This window comes from Numida meleagris, chromosome 2 (genome assembly GCF_002078875.1).
Source record: "Numida meleagris isolate 19003 breed g44 Domestic line chromosome 2, NumMel1.0, whole genome shotgun sequence".
NCBI lineage: Eukaryota > Metazoa > Chordata > Aves > Galliformes > Numididae > Numida > Numida meleagris.
The window spans coordinates 26,452,079-26,477,068 of record NC_034410.1 but is presented as its reverse complement, the minus strand read 5'-3'; the positions used below and the strand labels follow the sequence as shown (position 1 = coordinate 26,477,068).

The following is a 24,990-nucleotide window of genomic DNA, read 5'->3' as shown; positions in this document are numbered from 1 at the left end:
AGAATACAGATTCCAGTGCCCATTCTGAAGCTCTCTAGAATACAAGCATAGCCTGAGACCATGTCTGTGTGCAATGGATAGATGATATGCTGCTGCAACAGCCCTGAGAGACCATTGCTATGTACTGATTTAAAACAACCTTACTCATGTCCCTCTCTCCATCTCATTTATACCATCAGTATGTTCCCATATTAAATCTGCATCTTTGTATACGGAGATGGGATAGGCAAAAGAATAGTGTTGGCTCTATGTGGCCATGAAGCTTTCTTCACTAAGTTGTTAGATAACTACAGCCACCTATCCCTCTCTCTTGCTCTAGCTGTGTGCAATCTGAAGTGTCTGTTTGGAGGCAAGTGTGTGTCACCTAATGTGTGCTCCTGTCGTCCTGGTTACACTGGAGTCCTCTGTGGGAAGAAAGTTCAGGTAACTGTAGTGTCAAGATGCCATTACAGATGTGGCAATTTGGAAGGCATAATTTAGTCCACCCTTGTCTAGAAAATCAGCACCAAATATACCAGGAGTATTTTGTCTTGTTTCTTCATTTCAGTCTCCAGTGAGAGAAAGTTCCTAAAATTCCTGACTTACTCTATTATTTTATCCATTCCAGTACTTTGAGAATTTTTCCCAACACCTTTGTTTCTAATGAAGTTGATCATTTCTTTTCCTGGTGCAACCATTTAGGGAATGACTTCAACCATTACTCTTTTCTAGACCGTAGCTCATTTTGGGGAGGAGTATCCCATTCCTGATTTTCTCAGCTGGTCAGGTCAAGCCCTAATATTTTTTTTAACTACCTACCTACCTACACTGCCACTCAGTGCATCCCCATTTCATGCAAACATTTATTATTGCCAATGGTAACTTTGGGCATAGTTTTATTTTTTTTGCATGGTAGTGAACCATGCCCATTCCTCTGTTCTGTCATGTTCCTTTGTTTGGGCACTATCTTTCACTGAAGTTATTTAAATCTTATTATAACTGTTTTGTGACTTCTGAAGTAGAAAGCATTCTACTTTTGTCTGCAGCATCTATGATTCTCCTTTTAATTTCAGCAGATTTAGATACTTTTATGATGTAGAATTCACTTGGAGGAGCTGGAAGATACCTAGTTTTTGCACTGCATGCTGGTAACATTCCTCTACATTCATCTGTAATTACATGCCAGTGTTCATGGTTGCACTGTTTTCTTTTAAAAACCATTCAGCTCTTTGGTCTCCTGCAGCAACCGAAACAATGTAATCTGTCCTTCCCATTTCCTTTCTTTTTAATACTTTGCCACAGTCTTTTAATGTAAAGTCTATACTGTGACTTCTAGCTACACCGGTATTTTTTAGTGAGGAACAGTTAAAAAACAGGGAAAACAGCAACAGATTTTTACTTTCATCCAAGCATTAATTTCTCCCAGTTGAAACTACTAGGAGTTGAGATCTTGTTTTGCTTTATCAAGTACAATATACAATGGCATTAACATGTCTGGTCAGATGTCAGATAATTTGCCGGAGATGGGGGGTAAATATGTTTTAGAAATCAAAACAATAAATAACTGCTCATACACACCTTGAAAATATAAAACTATACGTCATGATCACTGTAAAGATAAAACTGTAATGTTTGTGGCATGGATTTCCAAAATGCATCATAAAAAAAGGAAGTAATTTAGATTTAAGTGTCTGGATAAATACATACTTCAAAGCATCAGGCATTTTTTCTTACTCTAGAAAATACATTGCTGATCAGTCAGACAGTGCTGTGCCTCTCACTGATGAAAATGGCACATTTTCTTTCTCAAATAAATGAACAAGCTGTAGGCACAACCTGAACTTCATGTTGCGTTTCTCCATATCAGGAAAGCAGAGATTCCTTAAAATTGTTTCTTAAACAAGGAAGTCTACCTATTATATTTATTTTTCCTTCCAAGGTACAAAGACATCGTGGTTGAAGAAAGGAAGTATAACCATTAAATGCTGCATGGATCTATGACACTTGAAAATAGCAAGAAGTTCTGAAGGCATTCACAGGTCTTATTTAAATGAGAAGAATATCCAGAGAGTTTTTTAAAAATTCATGTTAGTTGTGAATTTTTCAAGAGCTTCAGTACAACTTGTAGCAGTTGTAACGCGTATGTTTCTACAATTTTTGGTTACCTTGGAGCCTCTGATTCTTCACCAGATTCAGAGATTTCATGCATCATGCAAACCCACAGTTCTGCAGTCTGCTGATGTAGTCAACTGGAATATGTCTGAGCAAGTCTGCAATATCTGCTGAGCATCTCCAGAAAAGCAGACAGCACATAATCACTCCGGAATTGTACATTCTGTTTTTAAACGTTGTTCACATATGTATTATTTGGATACATACAGAAGGAAGAACAGAGCTTTTTTTTTTTTTCAGCTTGTGTTTGCATTTGTGTACTCGGTAGTGAGGAAGGAGGGGCAGCCTAAAACAAGACTTCAGTAGTAGTGCAGGCAAGGCCATAAGGCTCATTAACAGTCAACTGGCAGCAGACTAATTAGGGTTTATCTGTGGCAGGCCTCTGTATCCAGCAGCCAGATTCTGACTCTTCTTCATTACTTACACATGTGCATGTGAGTGCAGAACGACTGCTGTGTCTGTAAGGCTCTTTCATGCTCCTATTTTGAAACAGCATTTGGAAAGATGAGAAAATAATGTTTCTTAGAGAAATGTGACAGTGTTTGACCCAGAGACAGCCCATGCTGAACCTTAAAATAGGAGCTGGTAAGAGTGGGAGTTTGCTGCACGTCATGACATCTGTATACATCATCTCAGAAAGCATTTGTAAGCAATCCATGTGGGTGCTTCTTCTACTACCTATTGCTCCAACGAATTGTTATCACCAACCAGTGGCAAGACAGTTTTGGAACAAATAAAATTCCAGATTATTTTAAGCTTCCTTCCTCCTTCTGCCTCTTCTTCAGCAACTGAGCGCTGGTAATAGACACAAAATTCCCTTTAAACTAAGCATGTGAATTTACCATTTTGGTTGTTTTTCTTACGAAAAAAAATAATCCTCATTATTTTTAATCTTATGAACCATATCCCATTTACATACACTGATTCTGAATAGAAAGAAAATCCTGCTCCTTTTGCCATTTCCCACCACTGTGGGATGCCAACTGCCACTCAGAGCTGTCGTGAGCTTACATTTCTCCTCACCTTTCCAAAGCCCTCTTCATTTGTTCTGCAAAGTCAATTGGCATTTTCAGAGCTCAGCACCATTTCAGAATGGTAATTTCTAAGTGCCTGGTGTGTATTTCAAGAATGTTTTCAGTCTTCCACTTGCATTGTAAGTTTCAGCAGCTCCATCGCTTTTATTTTTAATCCAGCATCCAGGTGGCTGATAGCCAGATGTGCTGGGAACTGTTCTATTATTTAAAACCTGCTTCACTTGAACTGTTTCCTATCTCGCAGCTCACAAAGATCTCTATGAACAAAACCTGACCAGCTATTGGAACGGATGCCTCAGGCTGAAGTCTTGAATGCACAATATTTTTAAAATGTGGGCATGCTGATACTGCATAAGCTTTTTGTAACAACCCCCACTCCATGCGTCATTTAGTTACAGAGGTGGTGTGCTAAAGAAAGAGGTGCCAGGAATGCTGTTTTGGTTAATGACTTTGTGCAACCCTCTGTTCACTAAACTGAACCAATACAAATGCCGTTCTAGGATTTCAGGCTGAATAAAAGGTTTTAGATAATAACTTTTAGTATTTCCCATTGATTTTCATTGTTGCTACAGGCAGAAATAACTTGTTCTGCATCTTCCAAATGCAAGCTGAGCGAAGAAAAGCGCATCTAGACTTTTGCTACACTAGTTAAAAGCTTGGCACAAATCTATGCTGTGTTCCATTAAGCATACAAAGCAGGAAAATTACTAGTGCAGGCGTAGGGACACATTCTTCAAAACTTCCTTGTAATTATGTGAAGCTTTTCTTACTACTGTCCATCATATATGAAATAGTATTCATTGAATGTAACTAAAAAGCATATTGCAGCAATGCAGTCATGCTGGTCAGTATTACCGCTGCTTAGTCCGCAGAAGCAGCGGAGCTTATATACACTGATAAAAAAATCATTCTAAAATTACATAGCACAATCAGAAAGCAGGCCAAAAAGAGGAACTGGGGGCTTGGAACGGGGGATTAGAGGGTCTGCTGCAGGGTAACTTGTGCCAAGCTGAAATCTCTTATGCTGATTCTTAGCATATTAGAAAGGTTGCAGTAACAGGAAAAGCTTTTTGTATCAGTAAATCATTGTTATGGTGTACGTATGTCAAAGTGTCTCCATCAGCATGAACAGAGTTAGAGCCAGAAGTCACTTGGCAAAGAGGAGCAAGCCAAAGGTAAGCTAAATCAACACGGCACATGAGTATTGTTCTCTTCACTGAATTTTGTTGCACAGTTTCCTTTAGTACATGAGGTAACTACATATGTCATCTGACTGTACTAAAATTGCTCTGCAGGCCAGCAGAAGTTCTTAAGTGCAGATTAAACTTTGCCCATGATCTTTAAAATGCTGCTTACTGAGTATTTTCTGAAGGAAGCAGTCACTCGCATCTCAGAAGAAGCTACAGATCTTAGCAAGGACTTACCTTGCTACATCCATATCCATATTACCCAAGATTTCAAAATAAGAACAAAATAAAGTGGGCCACATCTGAAAGTTTCACTCTTTTTACAGGTGTTAATATCATAGCTGAGAACAGAAACTGAGTTTGCATTTCCATCTAACAAAAGCAAACCCTTGAAGAATAATCGATGCAAATTGTAACATAAGCGAGTAGAAAACCTTTCCCTTCTTGTCAAATCAGATGTATCTATTCCATTGCTTGCCCAAGTGAGAAAATCCAGTGTTTAAATTCTCAGATAAGCATTAACACTGGGGTACATATACAGAACCGTTTAGGTAGGAAGAGGTTTGCAGTGACTAATGAGGTTTATGCTGTTTCTCTTCTAAGAAGGTAGCATGTGCCATAGTTGGGTTAATTTATTTAACTTTCTCTCACAACTCAGTTTAGAAAAATTATTTGATCGAAGAGAACCACATTAACTCTATTCTTGGTACAACCACTGATCACGGAATACAACATTTAAATGGTAAATTACACATTACATAATAAACAAACGCTTCTCAGCCTTCCATGCACACTCTTAAAATGAGAGAATATCAGAAATGCAACCAATGCACCTCCCCTACAATTTCCTCAGTCATTTTAAGGAGAATCAGAGCATCTGTATAAGGCAGTGTGCTTAGTTCTAATATAAAAAAAAAACCTGTTCTGTCTGCAAAGTTACCTTTTCATTGGAAGATACGCCTAGCCCCGAAAACAGCATGCTGTAACTAACTGGCAAGCACGTCCAGCCTTCCTGTGAGTGGGAGGGAATGGAGAAACAAACAAAAGAAAATGAACACCCACGGCTCTTTAAGGAGACACACGTGCAACTCTGGAAACTATCGTTTGGATCTCATTTATAATACATCATGATTGCGTTCGACTTTGAAATAACAACGAGGACCTTTACCAAAAACACTGTGGAGATCTAAACGAGTTAAAAACAGCAGAAGAAAAAACAGCAACCCCCTCGGCCAATAGGTGGCGCTACGGCCAAGCTGTTACTAAAACAGGCCGTCACTTCTGGAGCATTCCATCAAATTACTGCTTTATTCATTTTAACTACTTCACAACAGGCAACTGTTTCAATTAGCAGTTGTTCTGACCTGCTCAGAAACACCGACTGCAGGTCTGCTTCACTGGCCTTTGTCTTATATACCTACACTACTCTTTTGGGTTCCAACCACTGCTATTGTCGCTTTGGGCTTTGTTACTGAAAGTCAGGCTTTCCAGGAACAATGCTGAGATATTGTGCCTCTTTGCATTTACATGTTTCTGCTCATTTGCTCTGAAATCTTGGGGCTGATGCAGTTTATTTTCTTCATTCGCTTCCGTGCAACTAGCATTTCATCTAAGGTATTCAGCTTGACTTCTGGATTTCTAAATTATGGCTTGATTACCCTTGTGAGCTGTGATACAGACACCGAATTTCACTGTCATAAAACCTCCTCAAGAAGCATTGAGGAAATCATCTTGTTCTATCTATGAACACCACGTTTTTCCACCAGCATGTCTGAAATACCCAGCGTACAACAGTAAAAGCAGCACCAAAAAAAAAAAAAATACATCCCTCTTGCTCTGTCCCACGTTCCTGGCAACACCACCTCCTTAAGACTGGCTTCTAGCGGGTTTCAGCTGAACCAAGTACAACAGCCTCTGAAGCAAAGGCAGAGAAAGGCTTCTCGGCAACACAACACAGCAACTGCTTCCTACCAGAAAACAGCAGCCTCACAAATACAACGTTCAACATCTTCCACCTGCCTTCAGGATGCTTTGTTTCTCTTTTAGAAGAGTTTGGTAAACATGAACGCCCTGTTCCTTTTATTTCTGATCAGTGTTTGGTAGTTTGTCATCCCTGAGAAAATATGTCCTTCTAACTCATTTTCCCTTGGAGAGCTACCGTGTTTGGCATTACTTAGAGACCTGCCCAGTTCAACTTGCATGTTTTGGCAAAGCCTTCTTGTGCTGTAGCTTCCAAGAAACAAGACAGACAAAACTTGGAACAAGGCCTGCTGAAGCCTCAGTCAGATCTGCAGCCCACGCAGAAGGCTGCAAAACCCAATTGAGGGCAACATGCCCAGGAGGGAAGCCTCAGCATCCTCTGGGCAGGTGATCTGCAGGAAACAGGGCTCTTCCTCACTGCAGTCCCATAGTCTCCCACTATGTAGCTCCTGCAGACACAATCTTGAACATGAATCAAGAATGTCTACATCTCTAAAAGGGAGATAAACATTTCCCAGGAAATGTTTTCTAAGGAAAATTTCTTTTCTAAGGAAAAGAAAGAAATTGGAAGCAGAGAGATGATCAGATACTACGATAGTAAAAGTAGTCAAGATAAGGACTCTTCTAGAGTATTAGTATGGATTAAGCTTTTAGAAGGTAACAGTGCAACTGTCTGAATGGGTACTTTTTTTTTTTTTTTAAAAAAAAAAAAAAGAAAAACAGCTTAACTGATTAAGATCATACCTGATTGTGGTAAAGGGCAGGAAGCATACAGAAATCAATAATCAGGATTTTAATAAGATCCCTTGCAGTCTGCTGAGTTCTGGAAAGATGCAAGCTTCATGCTTCTCCTTTCCACTGTGTCATCTTAACAAACATTAAGTTATACTTGCACCAACAACCCCTTCTTATGATCTGAATTAAGAAGGTTTTGTTTCAGGTGCTTTTTAAAAAAAAAAACAAAAACACAAAAACCCACATTCCTAATAAAACACAACAATTCCAGCCAGAAAAATAATAATAATAATCAGATAGAAGAGCACACATCCATTCTGAAGTATTTTATTTGAAGAGTAAATTTTACTTCAAGGTCAGCTCTATCAACCAAGACATAATAGTTCTGCTTATGAAGAAAAATGAGAACAGCAGAAGAACATACACTACACACACAGTAGAGTGCATAATACACTACACACAGTTGGATACTTTTAACAGCTTTATTACTACCAGCAATACCCCTCTTTGACAGAGAAAAGCATTTACTCAATATACTAAAGACAAAAAGCTACCTGACATAAACTAGTTACCACTTAAGTTCTTCCCTATCTCTTCCCCCAGATTTCATCTCTGTATGAAGAGTTACAAGAAGAAAACGCAGCTTTGCTTTGTTTCATTCCTTCCTTTTCTTTGTGCACTGTAGACCAGAGTACGGCAGTCGACATCTGCAGACGTTTGGAGCTATGCATTTTCCTCCATGTTGACAAGGTAGTTTACATACAGCTGAAATGAGACACCAGACACACACTATGTCTCCTGCACAACACAGGATCATTTTTCTTCTTTGTCTTACTGTACTAACAGAATTGTTCCCCGGTGACTACATTGGGACAGCATAAATAAAAGCACAATGGAAGAACCAAGAGGCAATGCCTCTCAATTTATAGCCTCATGGCCTTCACTGGAATACAGCCACAGTACATCCAACCTTATTTGTGCTGCATTACCCTTTTAAAATACTATCATTTCTGTTGTTCTTTAAAGTTCAGACTGTTTTTTAGACAGATATCTCCATGAGAGTGAGGGAATGTAATGCCATAATATGATGGAAAGCAGAGCAATAACAGTGCAGTAGCAAATTCCCAGGCTACAGCAAGTGAGGATAAGCCCAAATGCAGCAGCCATAGACACAGGAACGAATGGAGGAAAAAAAAAAGATCTGCTTTCCCTTGGAAGGCCTCAGGTACTCAGGGATCTCCAAACAGATCCCCTTACCTCCACTGCCAACCCTTAAAGAGGTCTGGGAAGGGGTGGATCCTGGCCCCATTCCTTCTGGTCCCTCAGGTGCACTGCGTGCACCTGAGCTCCCCTGGGTTAGCCCTGCCTTCCCACCAGGTGCTCAATCACCAGTTCACACCATGACTTTGCACTTCTGCTACAGGGAACAACAAAAATTTCTGCTGAAACTTCTTCAAGGCAGTTACTGGATCCACACATCCACGTGCAAACAGTTTCTACATACCAGGTGCTGCTTGCACATTGCCATTCTTCCTTAAGAGGAGCAGGGGACCAGAAGGGCAATGGGCAACTAAGCAGGCCCAGCTGTAAGTGTGCCCCTCCTCATACAGCAGTTGAGGTAACAAACACACACCTTTATCAAGAGAGGCCAAACTGGATGAAGATTTAGCCACTTCAAGCACAGTCATTATTTGGACATTAAGAACCTGACTGCTTCTACCATTATTGCTAGTGCAGGGAGTGGAACCAGGCATTCTGCAATTTCTCTCTGTGTCCCATACCTACCTTTTAATATCACTCTCTGTCTCAATACACTGTTGAATACAAAGAATAAGCATTTTCCCAATCAAATGGGAACACTGAAGTATTTATTTGTTATTGTTTGTTAGATAATATACATATTGCATAAGAACTAATTCCAGCCAATCTGGACTTCTTGAGACACACAAATATTTCATACACAGGAGGATTTAAACCAGAGACCTTGCACCCACCATATCCAGGTCAAAAGTAACATTTAGGTGAGCTATCCTTCAGTTTCCCAGAGAGCAAACATAAAGCTTTCCTTTTTTCAGCCTCAGGACTATTGCCTTCAGCATCAGGGCAGTGCTGTTACAAGCACACAGGGCCATGCGGCTCTGAGTAGATTAAAGGTTTCATAATCTTCATCTGCTTTTGTGAACCAGAATTTTCTAAAAATGCATGTATTTGTTCAGTAGGAATGCCAGTCAGTACTAATCTTGATTACAGACAACTTTCTTTTGCTTTTTTTTTAAAAACACCTGGAGTTGATTCTCCCAATTTATCCTCGAAGTGAGAAGCAAGTTTCAGTTCTCCACATCTGTAAAATTTACCAAAGTTTCTAAACTATATCAGTAGTGACAGCATTTCTATAATAGCTGTTTTTTAGTTCTTTAGACTGGAATCTCAGTTTACAGTAAATATTTCAGAAATACAGTGTGTTGAAAGTAATGAATTTGGCAACAATCAAGATCTGAATTTGAAGTCACTTGAGGTGGACAAGTTCTTTCTTTCTGACCAAGCTAAGAAGCCACCTATTCCTGATGCGTATACATTAGATCCCCGGTATGCAGAAGAACTCATTTACTGTTCTAAGACACTTTTCTAGCAGCTTTGTTAGGCGCTGAAGATTTGAACACTGTACTGTGTAAATCAAACAAGTAGAGAAGGGGATACAAGGAAAATGTCAAAAGTTATTTACCTAAGTGACACGCTCCACCAACCCATCCAGCTGGACAGCTACAAATCCCAGGAGCCACACAAGCCCCATTATTCCGGCAACCTTGAGGGCAAATTGCTAGAAGAAAAGAATGGGAAAGAGAGCAGGATTTATAAAACTGATATAAAAGAATCCTGACAGAATGAAATATTCAGGATGATACAAATCAAAATGGCAAAATACATTTTATTCCAGGTCAGATGCTCAACTAGTATTACTCTAAAGGCATTTCCGGGACCATGGAAATGAAAAAAAAAAAAAAGAAAAAATCCATATACCAAGTAGGTATTTTAGTTCTAATGTTAACATATGCACACCTTAATGTGGAATAATTTGACAGTACTTTTTCTGAATACATACCAGTAACGCAGGCTCTTCAATTCTGTCATAATGCAATGACATTTCCATAGTTATTAGCCAAAAGGTTTTTGTCGCTGCCGTTACATTTTCACTGATATGTTTTCTATATGTAATTACACAACATACTACATATGCCCCATGCCATGATAATGTAGTCTCATCATCCTTACTTTACAGCAAAGTAATATAGTCATTTTAATGGATATAAAACTGAAGAAAGTTTTCTCCTAGGAGAAATACAAGCTTTAGTTTGGTTTAGGTTGTATATTTCTTTTTATACAAATCAAGGAAATCCACTCTTGAGAATGCAGATTAAAAACCTGAGACTGCTTCAATGATCTATCCAGCAAATTATTTTTGTTTGTACTACTTGAGTCTCATCAGGCTGCCATCAGGATGTACTCACAGGGCTTAGGGGCTGTCAGCATTTCAGTCAGCTGTGGTAGAGATGATGCATGTGAGTGTCAGTACTCACCTTCCTGGCATCTTGATCCTGTCCAGCCGGAAGCACAAAGGCACTTCACGACGCCGTTGACAGAGATGCATTCCCCACCATTTTGACAGCCTCCTTCACAGCTTACTGCAGAGAAGCAGCACGCACAGTACATTTCAGGAGCAGTATAGGTAACTGAGTAATTATCTTTACAGAGCTGGCTGATCTTCAACTACTTATCACATCTGCAAAGACGATTTTGACTATTCACTGCAAGGCACACTTCCATCAGGAATCAGCAAGGATGACAGAACCGTGTCAGCGCATGCCAACTCAAAATGTAGTTAAAATTAAGTATGAGTTTGTTGACCATTTAACCTGAGAGTACTAACAAACATGATTATCATGGTGGCACAACTGCCTCCCCCAACCCCCCCTCCCCAAACTGTAAACCAACACTGACCAGCTACCTCACAGCAACTACTAACAGGTATTCTTATCAATCTAGCCAAATCAGAGCTGCTAAGTCAGTAAAACTTGGTCAAGAATTCACGTATTTCATTTCCTGACAGTTCCTACACATAACAAGAGGAAGAAGAGAGGGAGATTTATTACTTTGACAAATGAAACTATGACTACAGTCCAGACAAGTGGTGCTTTACTAAATGCCAGCTAAGTAAGCCTCCTCATTTCAGAACTGTTCTACACACCAAAGCCCTGAAGGCCCAATTAACGAAGCATTATTTATGCCAGATGATATGTGTATGATTAGTATCAACTGTGAACTGCAATATCACCTTTGAAATACGGCATAATCACTGTTCCGTACAATCAAATGCATCCCTTCACAAGAATGAGTGTTAAGTGTATACAACCTCTTCGCTTTATGGAAAAGAAGCAACCATCCTTCATTATAATGTTGGGCACTCAGAATGTCTGCTCAATACTTCACACCTAAGTTTAAATCTCTCTTCTACCACACGTTGTGAGCATGAATTCAGTGAACAGATTTTTGGTACAAATGCTGAACTGCAAGGGCAAACAAGTCAACTCTAGCACAACCAGAAAAGCTCTTCAGAGCTTGTTTCATGCTTCTCTATCACACAATTTAAGTTACTGTTTTTAGTAACACATTGCACTTCACAGCAAGTTTGCACAGGCTCATAAGCCATCATATTCCACCACAACCTTTCCCTCACAGGGAGACCACAAGAAACAGTAGTACATTTGCTCAGATAGAGATCCAAGTCTAGCCTACAGCATGAGCACAAACTAAATCCCTATTCTGCTTTCTCTGTTCAAGAACCTAACATATCATCTTCCTTCTGATTCAGATTACTCTGAAAAAAGTCAAGTTCTCCCTTCTAGACAGATCCCACCGACCTACACTTTCAGTTGGCTTTTAAGAAATAAAAAGAATATATGAAGTGTTTGCTAGAGAATGAACTTGACCATGCTTCAGTTTACCTCATCGTTGTCGGTACTCTTAAGTCTACTCAAAATGAAAAGTTATTTCTCAGTGCATTACACAGTACTGTGTTACACGGTACAGTCTCCCGATGAAGATCTGTATATTTCATATTTCTCTATAATGTCAACAATTTTTATATCAATGTATTATCGGTGGCATTTGAATTGCCATTCGACCTCGTTAACATCCCAGAGCTATAATGTGAGGTTCTGCAAATGTAGATGTTACCATTCAGGTCATGCTTTCTTCATAAAATACCCCAAATCCTACAGACAACCCAACAACAAGACGTCAGAGATCTGCAGGATCTAGTCACGTTTCTTCTCAAGTCTCCAGGAGGTTACACTCCAAGTAAACTCTTGCAGCTATTTCACATTAGGAAGGAAATAAAGCAAATGTCCACAGGATAAACACCAAGAATAAACAGAGACTCCAGCAAGGTGCTTCTAGCTGCTCTGACCACAGTTAGAAGGAAGGTCATCAAGCTCTTAGCAACAGCCCAACTAATTTAGTGGTGCCTTTTCACTGAGAACTGCTGGCAAGTTTCTAAGAGTCACACAGAGGCTTTTTTGCAGAAAGAAAAACAATGCTTTTCTCTCCTTCACTCTCTTGGGATATCTTGCCCACTACCCTATACCTACAAACTGTTTCAAGTTTGCTTCCCTCTTTGTCCCAGAACTCAAGAGTTATCATCAACAGACTGGTAAGCAATGTTTCCTGGATTGCCCTTTCCAACCCATGCATATATTTACTAGGTGTCATGGTTTTGTGATTTTCGGTTATTGGTATTTCACATTATAACATCATGTAGTGGATGTACCTAGTTCTCAGAAGAGAAGGACTACTACAGTCCCCACGGTACTTTTCTCCTCTGTTACCATTTTCCAGCCGGAGGGAAAAGATAAAAGCTCGCAGTATAAAAACTTGCAGATCACGAGACCTCATTCCTTTTTCCGCCGTCTCTCGTCTTGGCAGCACCTCGCTCTCCAGCCGTCTTATCGTCTCTCTGTCTTATTCTCTCTCTCTGTATTGGATTTATCAGCTTAAATTGTAATTATATTGTATTATAGTGTGTTGTTTTGCATTCTGATATTTTATTTAGTAAATTAGTTTTGTTTCTCCTCAGACTGTTGCCGCTGTTCTTTGCTCTCAGGGCCATCTCCTTACCCTTTTCCCCTTTTCCCTTTTCCCGGTGCGTGGGCCCGTGGATCCCCCGTCCCCTTCGTCACGGAACCGGGCCAAATGCCTGTAAACCGTTGACGCTAGGTTTCACAAAACCATAAAAATTGGTCTTTGTAACTCCTCACTGCTATTATCTCCCACTATGACCAATACCTTGCCACATGTATCTTTAGCAGCTTGCCCTTAATATTGCCATTTTATAGACGCTACACCAGTTTTGGCCACCTAATGCAGAAATATCCATCTATTCCAACCACCTGATTATTTTGGAAGTCTGCTATATCACTGAACAGCATTTTAAACACAGAATATTACATAACACATTAACAGTGTATTTACAAGAGACAAAACTATTTCAAATTCTCCCAATACATTTCAGTACAGACACTCCACACTATTATCCTGCAAGCACGCAGACCCTCTAGTTCAGGCATGTCCCACTCGCGTGGCCCAGCCCATCCTGCAACTGCCCCGTGCCCAGTGCCATCATGGCAGTGGCTCTCCCCCACCAAGTGGCTCATACCCATCACCCAGCAACAATCAAACACCAGGGAGCAATGGGCACTGTCTGGGCTGAAACTGGGACATGGGGAGGGCGCACTGCAGTGCCAGCTCAAGTTATGGCAAAGAACAGTATGCAGTTTGATACACTGGCTAAACACAGTCCTGCAAAGAGCAAAAAGTATGTAGCTGTGCTTTCTGTTTTGATAAAGGAATTTGAGAGTAGATTTAAAGATTGTTGAAAAAAACATCAATTTTTTGCTACAGTTGCAACTCCATTTTCAGTCAACATATATACATTACCTGCAAATTTTCAAATGGAGTGTACTGAGATGCAATCAGATATTCAGCTCAAGAATGTGACCATGTTTCTTTACGAAACCTTTATAAGATCTGTCTTACCAGAAGGAAATATCCCTCGCTTCACAATATTCATGTCATTGCTTTTCGGCAGTACTGACATTTGTGAACAACTGTTCCAAGGATGAAGCACAGTAAGAGTAAAATTCCATCAAAAATCTCTGACAAACACCTTGAGAACTCATTAAGAATTGCAGCCACTGCCACTGAATCAGACTGATGCATTTGTTTCACAAAAACAAGGTCAAGTATCCCACTAGTTTTATGATTTTGTTGCTCTCTATGTTTTAATAAAAAAATGTTAAAAATGAAATATGTTTTCTTGCTATATTACATATGAAGGCTGCTCCAAAAGTAATGTCTCCTGTTTTATTATGTTGGCCTACAACATCAGAGGTGGATGTTGGGGATGTGGCAGTAGAGGCCGAACCTTCCAATATTCCCTTAAATTTGTTGCCATGTGACAGATGGCAGCAGAGGAGCAGTCTGACAAAACGGCATCTGACACAGAAGTACCTATGAAACAAAGGTGTGTCACTGAATTCTGCCATGCGAAAAAATGGCATCTATTGACATTCATCAGCATTTGCTGAACATTTATGGAGACCAAACAGTGGATGTGAGCACAGTGAGGCAGTGGATGGTGTGTTTCAACAGTGGCGACAGCATGACATCTCCAGTGGTGCAGATTTTTATAAGCATGGCATGCAGGCTTTTGTTCATCGCTAGCAAAAATGCACATTTAATGGTGGTGACTATAAAATAGTTTTTTGTAGCTGAGAGTTTGCTTTATCAAAGAGTGTGACTGTGCTCTTTGCACCTGCTGTAGTTTCTGTGGAAATAAATAGGAGGCATTACTTTCAGAGCAACCTGTATATTTTATATGTGGCCAAAGAGAATTCCTCCTCACTGAATGTGGCCCAGGCAAGCCAAAAGGTTGAACATCCATGCTTTAGGCCATGCATTTTTTGACAGTAAAGTCAGAAGCCTAGAGAATTAAGCTCGTTATTTCAAAGAGCATTACAGGCTGGATTTCAGAAGTCCCCAAAACACTTAAACTGTCAACTGTGAGCCTCTCTGTGCTAACACTTGTTGTGTCTTACTCACCCTTATGACAGTATCTACCCCCATAGCCAGGTGGACATCGGCATTTTCCAGGTCTCAGGCACTCTCCACCATTTTTGCATTTTGGATAACATGTTGCTGTAAGAAAGATAACAAACAAACCTCCATGAAGCTTACTGATGATAATGCTTAAGTACATAAGAAATGTGCATTCTTTCAGTCTCCAAATATGCAGTTTGTCTTCATATTTCTTAAGATGTATTTGCTCTGCCGTCCCATGTTGTGCACGGTATCCCTGCACAGAAAGCACCATTTTGAAGCTTTTAAACACTCAGAACTAAGGAAGCACTTGTACCATAGACAGAACAGAGAGAAGATGTGGCCATATTAAAAAGTGAAAGGAATACAGCTGGACTGTGATAGAAGCTTTTGATAATTTAAGGCAAGAAATGGCAGGGGAGAAAAGAGGTGATAAGAAGAAATGACTTGTGTGTAAGCTCAATTTTGCAAAATTCAAGGTAAGTCCAGTCTGACTGCAAATAAATTACCCAACACATAGCCCTCCTTTAGGTAGTGCTAAATCACTCCTCAATCAGACCCGCTTTCTGAGAAAACATTTGCTTATTCACACCCAAATTCTAGGACCCTACATGTTTCATCTGAATTAACTGCAGGTGCGAGAGTTCTCTACATCACACTGCCTTATCCTTTGCCTGGATGAGTGAGAATTCTGGAACAGTGGGGAGAAAAAAGATGAGCACTGAATAAGACCGCTGCTTGGTGGCAGTGTGAGGGCAAAATTCAGTTGAGGAATACAGGGTTTTTCATATTAATAACTGTAGAATGAGTACTTGCATGCAAATAAGGACACAGACGTGTATGAAAGAACCATTCAGCACTACATAGCTTTTTTACCAGATACTTTCAGTTCGTTGGAAATAACACAAAAGAGCTCTCAATTTAAGGAAAATTCTATTTTTGTGTTATTTCACAGATTTATTGTATTTGTTTCTGTCGCCAAAATACCAATATGGCAGTGGTATCAGAATATCACTGTGGAGTTGCACAGAGAGAGAAAGAGTGGCTCTGCCCTGAAGACCAAACAGTTAAATTTGGTATCACTAGCATGAAGAAAGCATAGCAAGTAGGAATCACTGGTGTGAAACAGGAAAGAAACCAAGAGAATAGCAATGAGATCCTAAAAGGACAGTGTTGTGTATTATGCAGTGCTGGGACCCTACACTATTCTCATCGGCTAACTGTGACCATTTGACAGCCAAATACTTAGATATATTTCTAGGATAGAGCTGAAGACTCTCCATAAGGCTTCAGAAAGCATTTCAATACAGGGCTGCAGTTTTGATGAAAGGATTTTATCCTGAAATCCACAGCCTATGAACTGTGCATCTTTTCCTTATGCTGGTTTTACCCTTTGCCAAAATATCCGCAATTGTTCTTTGCCTTCCCTTAATAAGCCTGAAGCACTCGAACTATTTTACAGTACCTGTGTCCAGACATCCAAAGACTGCTCATAGGTAGAATCTCCACCAGAACTTCTACATGCTGCCTCACCTGCCTCTGCGATTCTACTAGGTGCAAGATGGCTAAGTAGTAAAACTCTTGTCTAAGCACCCCACTCCATCCGAGAATGAGCTCTAGGAAAAGTCTCGCTCAATATTATGCCTCCATTATATCCATGACTTGCAATTGCATGGCTAAAATTATTCTGAAAGCTGCAGTAAGCAAAGCTCTGTGTATACTATTGGATCCATTTAGCTTGCAATCAAAAATTCAAATAACAGTTTGAAAACCATCTATTTTAAAAATTAGACTTTTTTCCCCCAAAACGTCACGTTTTTTCCTGTTCGTTTAAATGACAGAACAGACCTTCTCCTGTTCATCTGTATCTCAAGAGCCAGCGAATGCAAGAGACATCACACTTTTTTTGCCCCACTCCTTCAAGACCATGACATTCACATAAAAAGCAAAGCACTGTGCACACACAGTCAGATAGAGGTGCCGTCTTTCATTTGTATGATTTTTGTAAGTAAGAAGAGGAAAAGTTAATTCAGAAGTTTTTTGTGACAGAACAAGCTATGATGTCTCATTTCTCCCCATTTTTTCCTTCTGCATTGATGGCATTCAGTGGTTCCCTCAATACCAGCCCAGTCACCTCCCTAGTTCAGACCTTTCACATCTCCAAAGCCAAAAGGGTTGGGATCCAACAGGTGCTTGGAGTGGTGCGTGCTGCAGAGCTATTCACGCTGCACATTATTATCAATACAGCACATTACCGTGTACCACCACCCACTGCATGCTGACCTGCCTCCTCCAAACAGCAGCACTCCCTGAATGCCTACAACACTGAACACAATTTTCTGTACCTGTCACACATCCCATTTCAAAGTTTAAAAACGTTGCATCTCAGATGATGTGCACCGAGGAGTAGATGAAATACAACACAAACTACATCACGTCTTCATACATGACATAAGGCAAGACAGTTTTTCCTGGTTACTGAATTTTTTGCCACAGTGCTCTACAGTTAAACTTTTCAAGACATGAATCAGAACTCGGGCATGTTGCGCACACCCACGGGAACAGGCTTTCACACTTCCCAGCAGGGCAGTGGGACATCCCAGAGACTGCTGGTCACGTAACACCTGGGTTCCCATGTTTTTACGAGCACGACGTAGTCAGAATAAACAAGGGACCCAGAGAGCAACCTTCCTTCTGCACACATTTTCAGCTTGTCCTTAGTACTCATCTCACTAATCCCACCTAGAAACATCAGTTCATGTTCCTCACGTTTAGACGGCAGCCAAGCCTCAAAAAGCATCTCTCCTTTCTCAGGGAAGTGTACACGTACATAGGGAAAACGACAAAAACAAGCCAGTGCAGAAGCCCAGGACATTTAGGCAACCTGTAAGAAGCAAAATGCGACCTACAGACAGCACCGCCATCTCACACCTCGCGCGCCCTACCCCTCGCTCCCCGCCCCGCTGTTACCGTGCTGGCAGAGCTCGCCCTCGTAGCCCTTGGAGCAGACGCAGGTGCCATTGCCGAGGCACAGCCCGCCGTGCAGGCAGCGCGGATTGCAGGCCGCCGCCGGGCCCCAGCCCAGGGGCCGGCCCGCCCCGCGGGGGTACTGGGCGCCGCCGCCCCGCAGCCCGCACAGCCACAGCCCCAGCCCCAGCGCCAGCAGCAGGCGGGGCCCCTCGCCTCCCCCGGCCTGCCGCGCCATGGCCGGGACGTTCTGCTCGGCTCCCGCTCGCTCCCCTTTCTCCCCCCGCTCATTCACGCTCCTGTCGTTTTTCTCCTTTCGGTGTTCCTCCACTCCTCCCCCTCCTCACCCTTTCACCCCCATTTTAGCGCCTCTCGGCGTCAGCCTCCTCCCGCCTCGCCGCGGCCGCCCCCCGCTGCCCCACCTCAGGCTGCTCGCGAGGTGCAGGGGACGAGCCCTGGGTTACAAACTCAAGTGCCTTGCTGCCCGTGTCGGGACTGCAGGCCTCAGCCGTGCCTGGAGCCAGCCGGGGTTAAAACCACACAGAGGTGCAGCAGCTCTGCACCTTGCCCAGGTGCCCTGCTGGAGCTCAGGGCCCTTCCCAGGGGAGCTAGGGATGAGGTCTTGCATACCTGCACTTGTCAGTATGGCTGTAAAACCTATGGAGTTTGATTTTTATTTTCTTCAAATCAGGGAGGAATACTGAAGCAAGTAACTGACCAAAGAATTTCACTCGCTGCTTTTGAGCCTCAGGGAACAGCACTGGGACCGATGCTCTCTAGTATCTTCATCAGTGACATTCACAGTGGGATTGAGTGCACCCTCAGCACATTTGCAGATAATCCCAAACTGAGTGGTACAGTCAGTGCCCAAGGGATGGGATGCCATTCTGAAAGACCTAGACAGGCTCCAGCAGTGGGCCTAGGTGAACATGATGAAGTTCAGCAAAGACAAGTACAAGGTCTTGCACCTGGGTTGCGGCAACTTCCTCTACCACTACAGTCTGGGGGATGTAAGGATAGAGCACAGCCCTGCTGAAAAGGAACTGAAGGTACAGGTGGATGGCAGCTGAGCATGAGCCAGTGTTGTGCCCTCAGAGCCCAGAAAGCCAACCATATCCTGGGCTGCATCAAAAGAAGCATGGCCAGCAGGGCGAGGGAGGTGATCCTGCCCCTCTGCTCTGCGCTGGTGAAGCCTCACTTGGAGCACTGCATCCAGGTGTGAAGTCCTCAGTATGGGAGAGACACAGAGCTGTTGGGAGCTTGTCCAGAGGAGGGACACAAAAATGATCCCAGGGTTGGAACACCTCCCCTTCAAGTACAGGCTGAGAGAGCTGGAGCTGTTCAGCCTGGAGAAGAGAAGGCTTCAGGGAGACCTGAGAGTGGGCTTTCAGTATCTGAAGGGGGCACTAAGAAAGAAGGGGACAGACTCTTTAGCAGGGTTTGTTGTGATAGAACAAGGGGAAATAGTTTCAAACTAAAAGAGGGGAGATTTAGATTGGACATAAGGAAGAAGTTTTTTACAGTAAGGGTGGTGATGCACTGGAACAGGTTGCTCAGTGAGCTGTTGAATGCCCTGTGCCTGAGGCCATTCAGGGTCAGGCTGGATGAGGCTCTGAGCAACCTGATTCAGCAGTAGGTGTCTCTGTTCATTGCAGGGGAGTTGGACTAGATGACCTTTAAAGGGTCCCTACCAACTTGAAAGATGCTATGATTCTAAACTGGATGGCCAGTTCTACATGAAAAAAAAAATACAGAGTTGGAGAAAGATATACAATCAGAATATAAAAAGTTTAATGACTGAGCAGCTACTAGGTGGTTATTTAGCTGGACTATGTTCTACGCGGTTCTCGTGAGATCATTTTACCATGAAACCTAGAAGAGGACGATGCCTGTTTTTGGCCATTGCACCTGTTTTCAGGATGACATCTTTTAATCACAACTCTTGTAATGTAACTGATTTCTTGTCTCTTCTAGATGAGAAACTCTAGTTTCTTCTCATTTTTGTCTTGAAGGTCAATCTCAGGCATGAACATTGTGACATAGTACTTCAGAGGCAGTTTGAGGAAGGGAAAGGACTGAGGTATTGAACTCACTGCCATTTTGCAGATGGGAAAAAGTGAAGGAATATGAATTTCAAGCTGACTCCTCACCCCACATGAAGTCTCTGGGAATATATTGTTTGAATAACATTCTGCGACAAGTAAAACACCAGTGTTTTAGTTCAAATGTGAAAATAGCTTCAGTTACAAGAACACACACACAAAAAAAAAAGATGAGAAAACATTTTCCCCCTCATTATTGCCCATCTTTCATGAGCATTTCCTATCATTTTTAAGTATTTCCCAGAGAAAGCACATGCTTTCAATGCCAAGATTGAGCCCAAGGGAGTTTTTTCAGAAGAGTTTTATTGACTAATAGCAATAAAAAGACAGTAAAAACACTTACACAAAGGATAGAGAAAACATACTTCTGCAAAAAAAAAGTGAAATAAACATCATGTCTTCTGTAAAACCAGGGAAAAAGCAAGCCTTACTTAAGCAGTGAGATTTGACTTCGAATAAGTTTCAGGATGAGCGTAAAGCAGCTTGATTTGTTGACTAGGTGAAGCAGTAGTATGACCTGATGACTGAATTCGCTTTGATTGGAAATTAAAGTTTGTAACTGTTTGATGGAATAAAAGGCAAAAAACCTGTTTCTGTCAGAAAAATTGATTTCATATCAGTGAAGTGTGGAACACATACTCCCAAGAGAGATTAAAATACAGGGGAAATCTTTTACTAATATTACAGAGTGCTATCTTACTTTTTGTAAAGATTAAGGTACATGTATGATAATCTTTGCAAGACTGTACTTAACCTTTCAAAGAGCAAAGTGACATGTTAAATGATTAAACAGGAGAAACCTACATGTGCAGTACTTAATAACTGCCTAAAATGGGCACAAATTCTCCTCTTGCTTGTACCCAGGCAACCAGAGCAACTTTTAGGCAATACCGATGCACAATTATATTCATTGCTAATGTGCAAACACCTTTTCAATTAGTATTGATGCTGAAAAAAAACCACCAGTGATATAAGTACTTGTGCTTAAGTTGTCATAGTTTGCAAGTTTGCTATCTAGAATAAAAGTATCTGTATCCTTTTCCTATTGCAGTTCCAGTTGTGTTTTCATATTCAGTATTCCCTCTTGTAAATGTAAGGGTAATTGGATCGTGCAGTTAGAGCACTCTTGGTGAAATTGGTTGCCAGATACATATTAGGGAATAAATTCTTCCCAAATGGAATAGCTTTGTTTATGCCAATCCCACAAGAGGGGAAAGAGAGAAAGAACGGAGACGCTGACTGTGGGCTATGCTGTTCTCTGGGTACATCATAATTTTACAGTTTCTTGAATTCTGCCAATAATTTTGACCATAGTGAGTTCTTCACATAATTATTTTTCTATTTCTGACTTTTCTCCTTATGATGATTTAGCATGAAAGTGAGAGTTTCTGATATTAATGCCTGGCAACAATTCATTCACACCAAATTCTTTTCAGGTTTTAATGACTATTCTCATTATTCATGTTGAGAGTCTGATTTTTAAAGTACTATTTGTTTTCAGTCCCTTATCCCATCTTCTCTATTCCAAAAAGATGACTTATGGTAGCTCAGATTAATTAAGAGCTCCCCCCTTCTTTCTTTTCTCCTTTCTTTTTTAATTGCATCTCTTTCCAGGTTTCATTTGAGGATCTTAAAGTAATTAATAAGAAAGGAAATAATCATAGTTTGAAATATGGCAGGTGCCCCTTCAATTGAGCTAATTAAATGCAAAGACTATATTAAATAAGCTTGCCCAGGTGTTTCACTGAGTGAAATAAATTTGTTTAAACATTATCTTATGTAGGAAGGATTAGGCTGCTTCACCATCTTTGTGCATCTAAATTCATCTCAGGGCTTATGAAATTTGCTGAGTGCATGTCTGCATTTTAAGGGGGCTTGCGTGATATTAACAGGGGTTTTCACTGAAAACAGAAATGCCTCCATGCATCAGACATGATTTAGTCCTAGAAGCACAATCTGATTAAAAAAAAAAAGTTACAGTTAATGAGGTTGCTAATACAGTTCACTTTTCACAAAGAAAACTCACATTCAGTCATGTTATAATTGTTATACTTGACTCTTAGCTTCAAACTGAAAAGCAGATAAAGCAGTTTTAGAACCTGGACATTGAAGGGCTCATCTCTTGCTTATTTAGGCAGTTGAGAGAGGATTGTGTACACCCTTCTGTTTACTGGCTACCTGCATCATAGATAGTAATATTTAACAGCCTCACTGGGGGCATTGCTCTCCAGCCTAGAGAATAAGACAGTGATGATGTCAAACCCACATTATAACCCAAGCTAAGGACCTCAGCTGTGATTCTGCTCCATGCAAGGCAGAACAGGTACAAGGACAGGGCTCTCCATGAAACGCCCCATTCTAGAACAGCTGCACTTCTCTTGCCCATTTCAAAGACCTGTTTCATTACATTGTGAAAAGTGTTCAAGAAGTATAAGAGCTTCACATGTCATGGGATTTTATTAGTCGGCCAGCAGTAGTGCTGCACAACTTGCTCACAAAATTACTGACTTGTAAGAAAATAGTAAACCTAAAAACCAGAATATGAAATTTTAGACAGTAATTGCACAGTGGTGATATGCAATAATAAAACATGAGTAGCTCATTTATTAGGTTTACTGAGGTGGGATTTAATATTAGGAGGTGTGCTACACAGCTAACTTCTTTCCCTGCGCTGTACAGTATGTGCAGTCCAAAGCACTGACTCAATCGCAGCTGCATGGTTACAGCTGGACCAGTGCTGTACTTAATCATCTCTAATATTGTGTGTCATCCAGATGTACACACCTGACATTACATATATAAGTGTAGCATCACAATTAATATGCACATGTAGAAGTACTTGTCAACATAATTTGATTTCCATTCTGTCATGTTATAGATGAGCCATCAGGTAACGATACAGTTAAGTAGCTGTGTTCAAAGCTGTATCCCAACTCAAATTCATGTCAAATCTTTCAGGTAATAGGGACTTATGACCAACATCGGTCTTCTTTGTTGACAGTTCACATATTGATCTGTCCTTCAGTGCTATTGGGCCACAGAGGTATTTGAAAAATATGTATACTATAATTCTGCTAAAAGAAGTAAAATGATTAATGAATTTATCTTCAGACATGCCCATGTGTGAGCTAGGTGAGCAGAAGTGTTATACAAGGGCTGCTCTGAAAGTAATGCCCCTTATTTTATTATGTTGTCCCATGACATCAGAGGCGAATATTGGTGGTATGGCAGTAGAGGCTGAACCTTCTCACCAATATTTCATTACATTTTGTTGCTGTGTGGAAATCATCTAGTGTAACCACTCTGCTAAAGCAGGTTCCCCAGTAGTAGTGCACAGGAAAATGTCCAAGTGGGTTTTGAATATCTCCAGAGAAGGAGACTCCACAACCTCTCCAGGCAGCTTATTCCTGTGCTCTGTCACGCTCAAAGTAAAGAAGTTCTTTGTTATGTTCATATGGAACTTACTGTGTTCCAATTTGTTCACGTTGCCCCTTGTCCTGTCACTGGGCAACGCTGAAAAGAGCCTGGCCCCATCCTCTTGACACCCATCCTTTAGATGTTTATAAACATTGATAAGATCGTGGCTCAGTCTTCTCTTTTCTAGCCTGAACAGTCCCAGGGCTCTCAGCCTTTCCTCAGAAAGTTGATGCTCCAGGACCCTCATCATCTTTGTGGCCTTCTGCTGGACTTTCCTTAGAAGTTCCCCGTCTTTCTTGAACTGGGGAGCCCAGCACTGCACACAGTACCCCAGATATGGCCTCACTAGGACAGAATAGAAGGGGAGGATCACCTCCCTCAACCTGCTGATCACGTTCTTTTTAATACACCCCAGGATGCCATTGGCCTTTTCAGCCTCACAGGCACTCTGATGGCTCGTGGCTAACCCACTGTCCATCAGAACATGCAGGCCCTTCTCTGCAGAACTCCTTTTCAGCAGGTCAGCCCCTAACCTGTACTGATGCATGCGGTTATTCCTCTACAGGTGTAGGACTCTGCACTCACCCTTGTTGAACCTCATGAAGTTCCTCTCCACCCAACACTCCAGCCTGTCCAGGTCTTGCTGAACAGTCTTCTGGTAAACTTGCTGAGGGATAGAGTGCGTCCTCAGCAAATTTGATTTATGTCTTTCATATGCAGAAATGTCTCCTAAGGACCAAAGTCCAGATGAACTGAGATTCCTAGACACTTTAGTATGATATCCAGCTGCCTTTGAAGCCATTCAGAAACCAACTTGTCTTAAGCACTGTGGTATCAGGCCCCACATTACCAGCAAGTAAAGGGCATGATACTGCAAGGTTCCCAAAACCTTGAATTTTGGCACGGTGTGGAGTTTAAAGGGCTCGGTATTTTACAAAGACAAACCTAAATAGTTCTTTTCTTCTTCACCCTGCTGAGGTGCTAAAGTCAGCTTGCAAGCATATGAAAAGAATTTGATTTCCTCACCACTCGTGGGCTCCCAACCATGTCTCTCATAAATAAACAATTTTTTTGTTCACTGAATCTTATCTTTTGCCCTCCAAGAAATTTGGCATAATATCCAATGAAAAGAATAATTGAATAGCACTTGGTGTAACTACTGAGTGTAACTCAGCTACCACACCACTGAACACAATATAAATACCAGAGATGTAATGTTCTGTAAATTAATTGGAGTGGAAAGTCCACATTCACAATTCATCCCGA

At 41.2% G+C, this 24,990-nt stretch overlaps 2 protein-coding genes across 3 annotated transcripts in view; one reads left to right on the top strand and one right to left on the bottom strand.

Moving 5' to 3' along the window:
- Window positions 1–5,351, top strand: part of VWDE (von Willebrand factor D and EGF domains) — a 44,867-nt gene extending 39,516 nt beyond the window's left edge. The window contains exon 29 of the mRNA XM_021385457.1: window positions 320–5,351. Within this exon, the coding sequence (XP_021241132.1) occupies window positions 320–480 (161 nt within the window). The 3' untranslated portion in view covers window positions 481–5,351. The remainder of the gene's footprint in view (window positions 1–319) is intronic.
- LOC110394543 (von Willebrand factor D and EGF domain-containing protein-like) lies at window positions 7,399–24,541 on the bottom strand. 2 transcript variants are annotated; one of them, XM_021388455.1, is made up of 5 exons: window positions 24,310–24,541; window positions 15,242–15,337; window positions 10,663–10,767; window positions 9,810–9,905; window positions 7,399–7,852 (listed from the first exon to the last, which is right to left on the bottom strand). In XM_021388455.1, the coding sequence occupies exons 1-5, from the start codon at window positions 24,524–24,526 to the stop codon at window positions 7,743–7,745; spliced, it is 624 nt and encodes a 207-aa protein (XP_021244130.1). In that variant the 5' UTR covers window positions 24,527–24,541; the 3' UTR covers window positions 7,399–7,742. The 2 variants fall into 2 exon arrangements, with proteins under 2 accessions (XP_021244130.1, XP_021244129.1); XM_021388454.1 differs by lacking the exon at window positions 24,310–24,541 and adding an exon at window positions 18,209–18,536.

What these genes read in the sequence shown, in the direction of transcription:
- LOC110394543 (XM_021388454.1), bottom strand. Translation starts at nt 18,443, where the DNA reads ATGGCGCGGCAGGCCGGGGGAGGCGAGGGGCCCCGCCTGCTGCTGGCG. An exon ending in GGGCGAGCTCTGCCAGCACG is followed by an intron (nt 15,338 to 18,208) that starts GTAACAGCGGGG and finishes TCTTTCTTACAG; the next exon opens with CAACATGTTATCCAAAATGC. An exon ending in AGGATCAAGATGCCAGGAAG is followed by an intron (nt 9,906 to 10,662) that starts GTGAGTACTGAC and finishes CTTTTCTTCTAG; the next exon opens with CAATTTGCCCTCAAGGTTGC.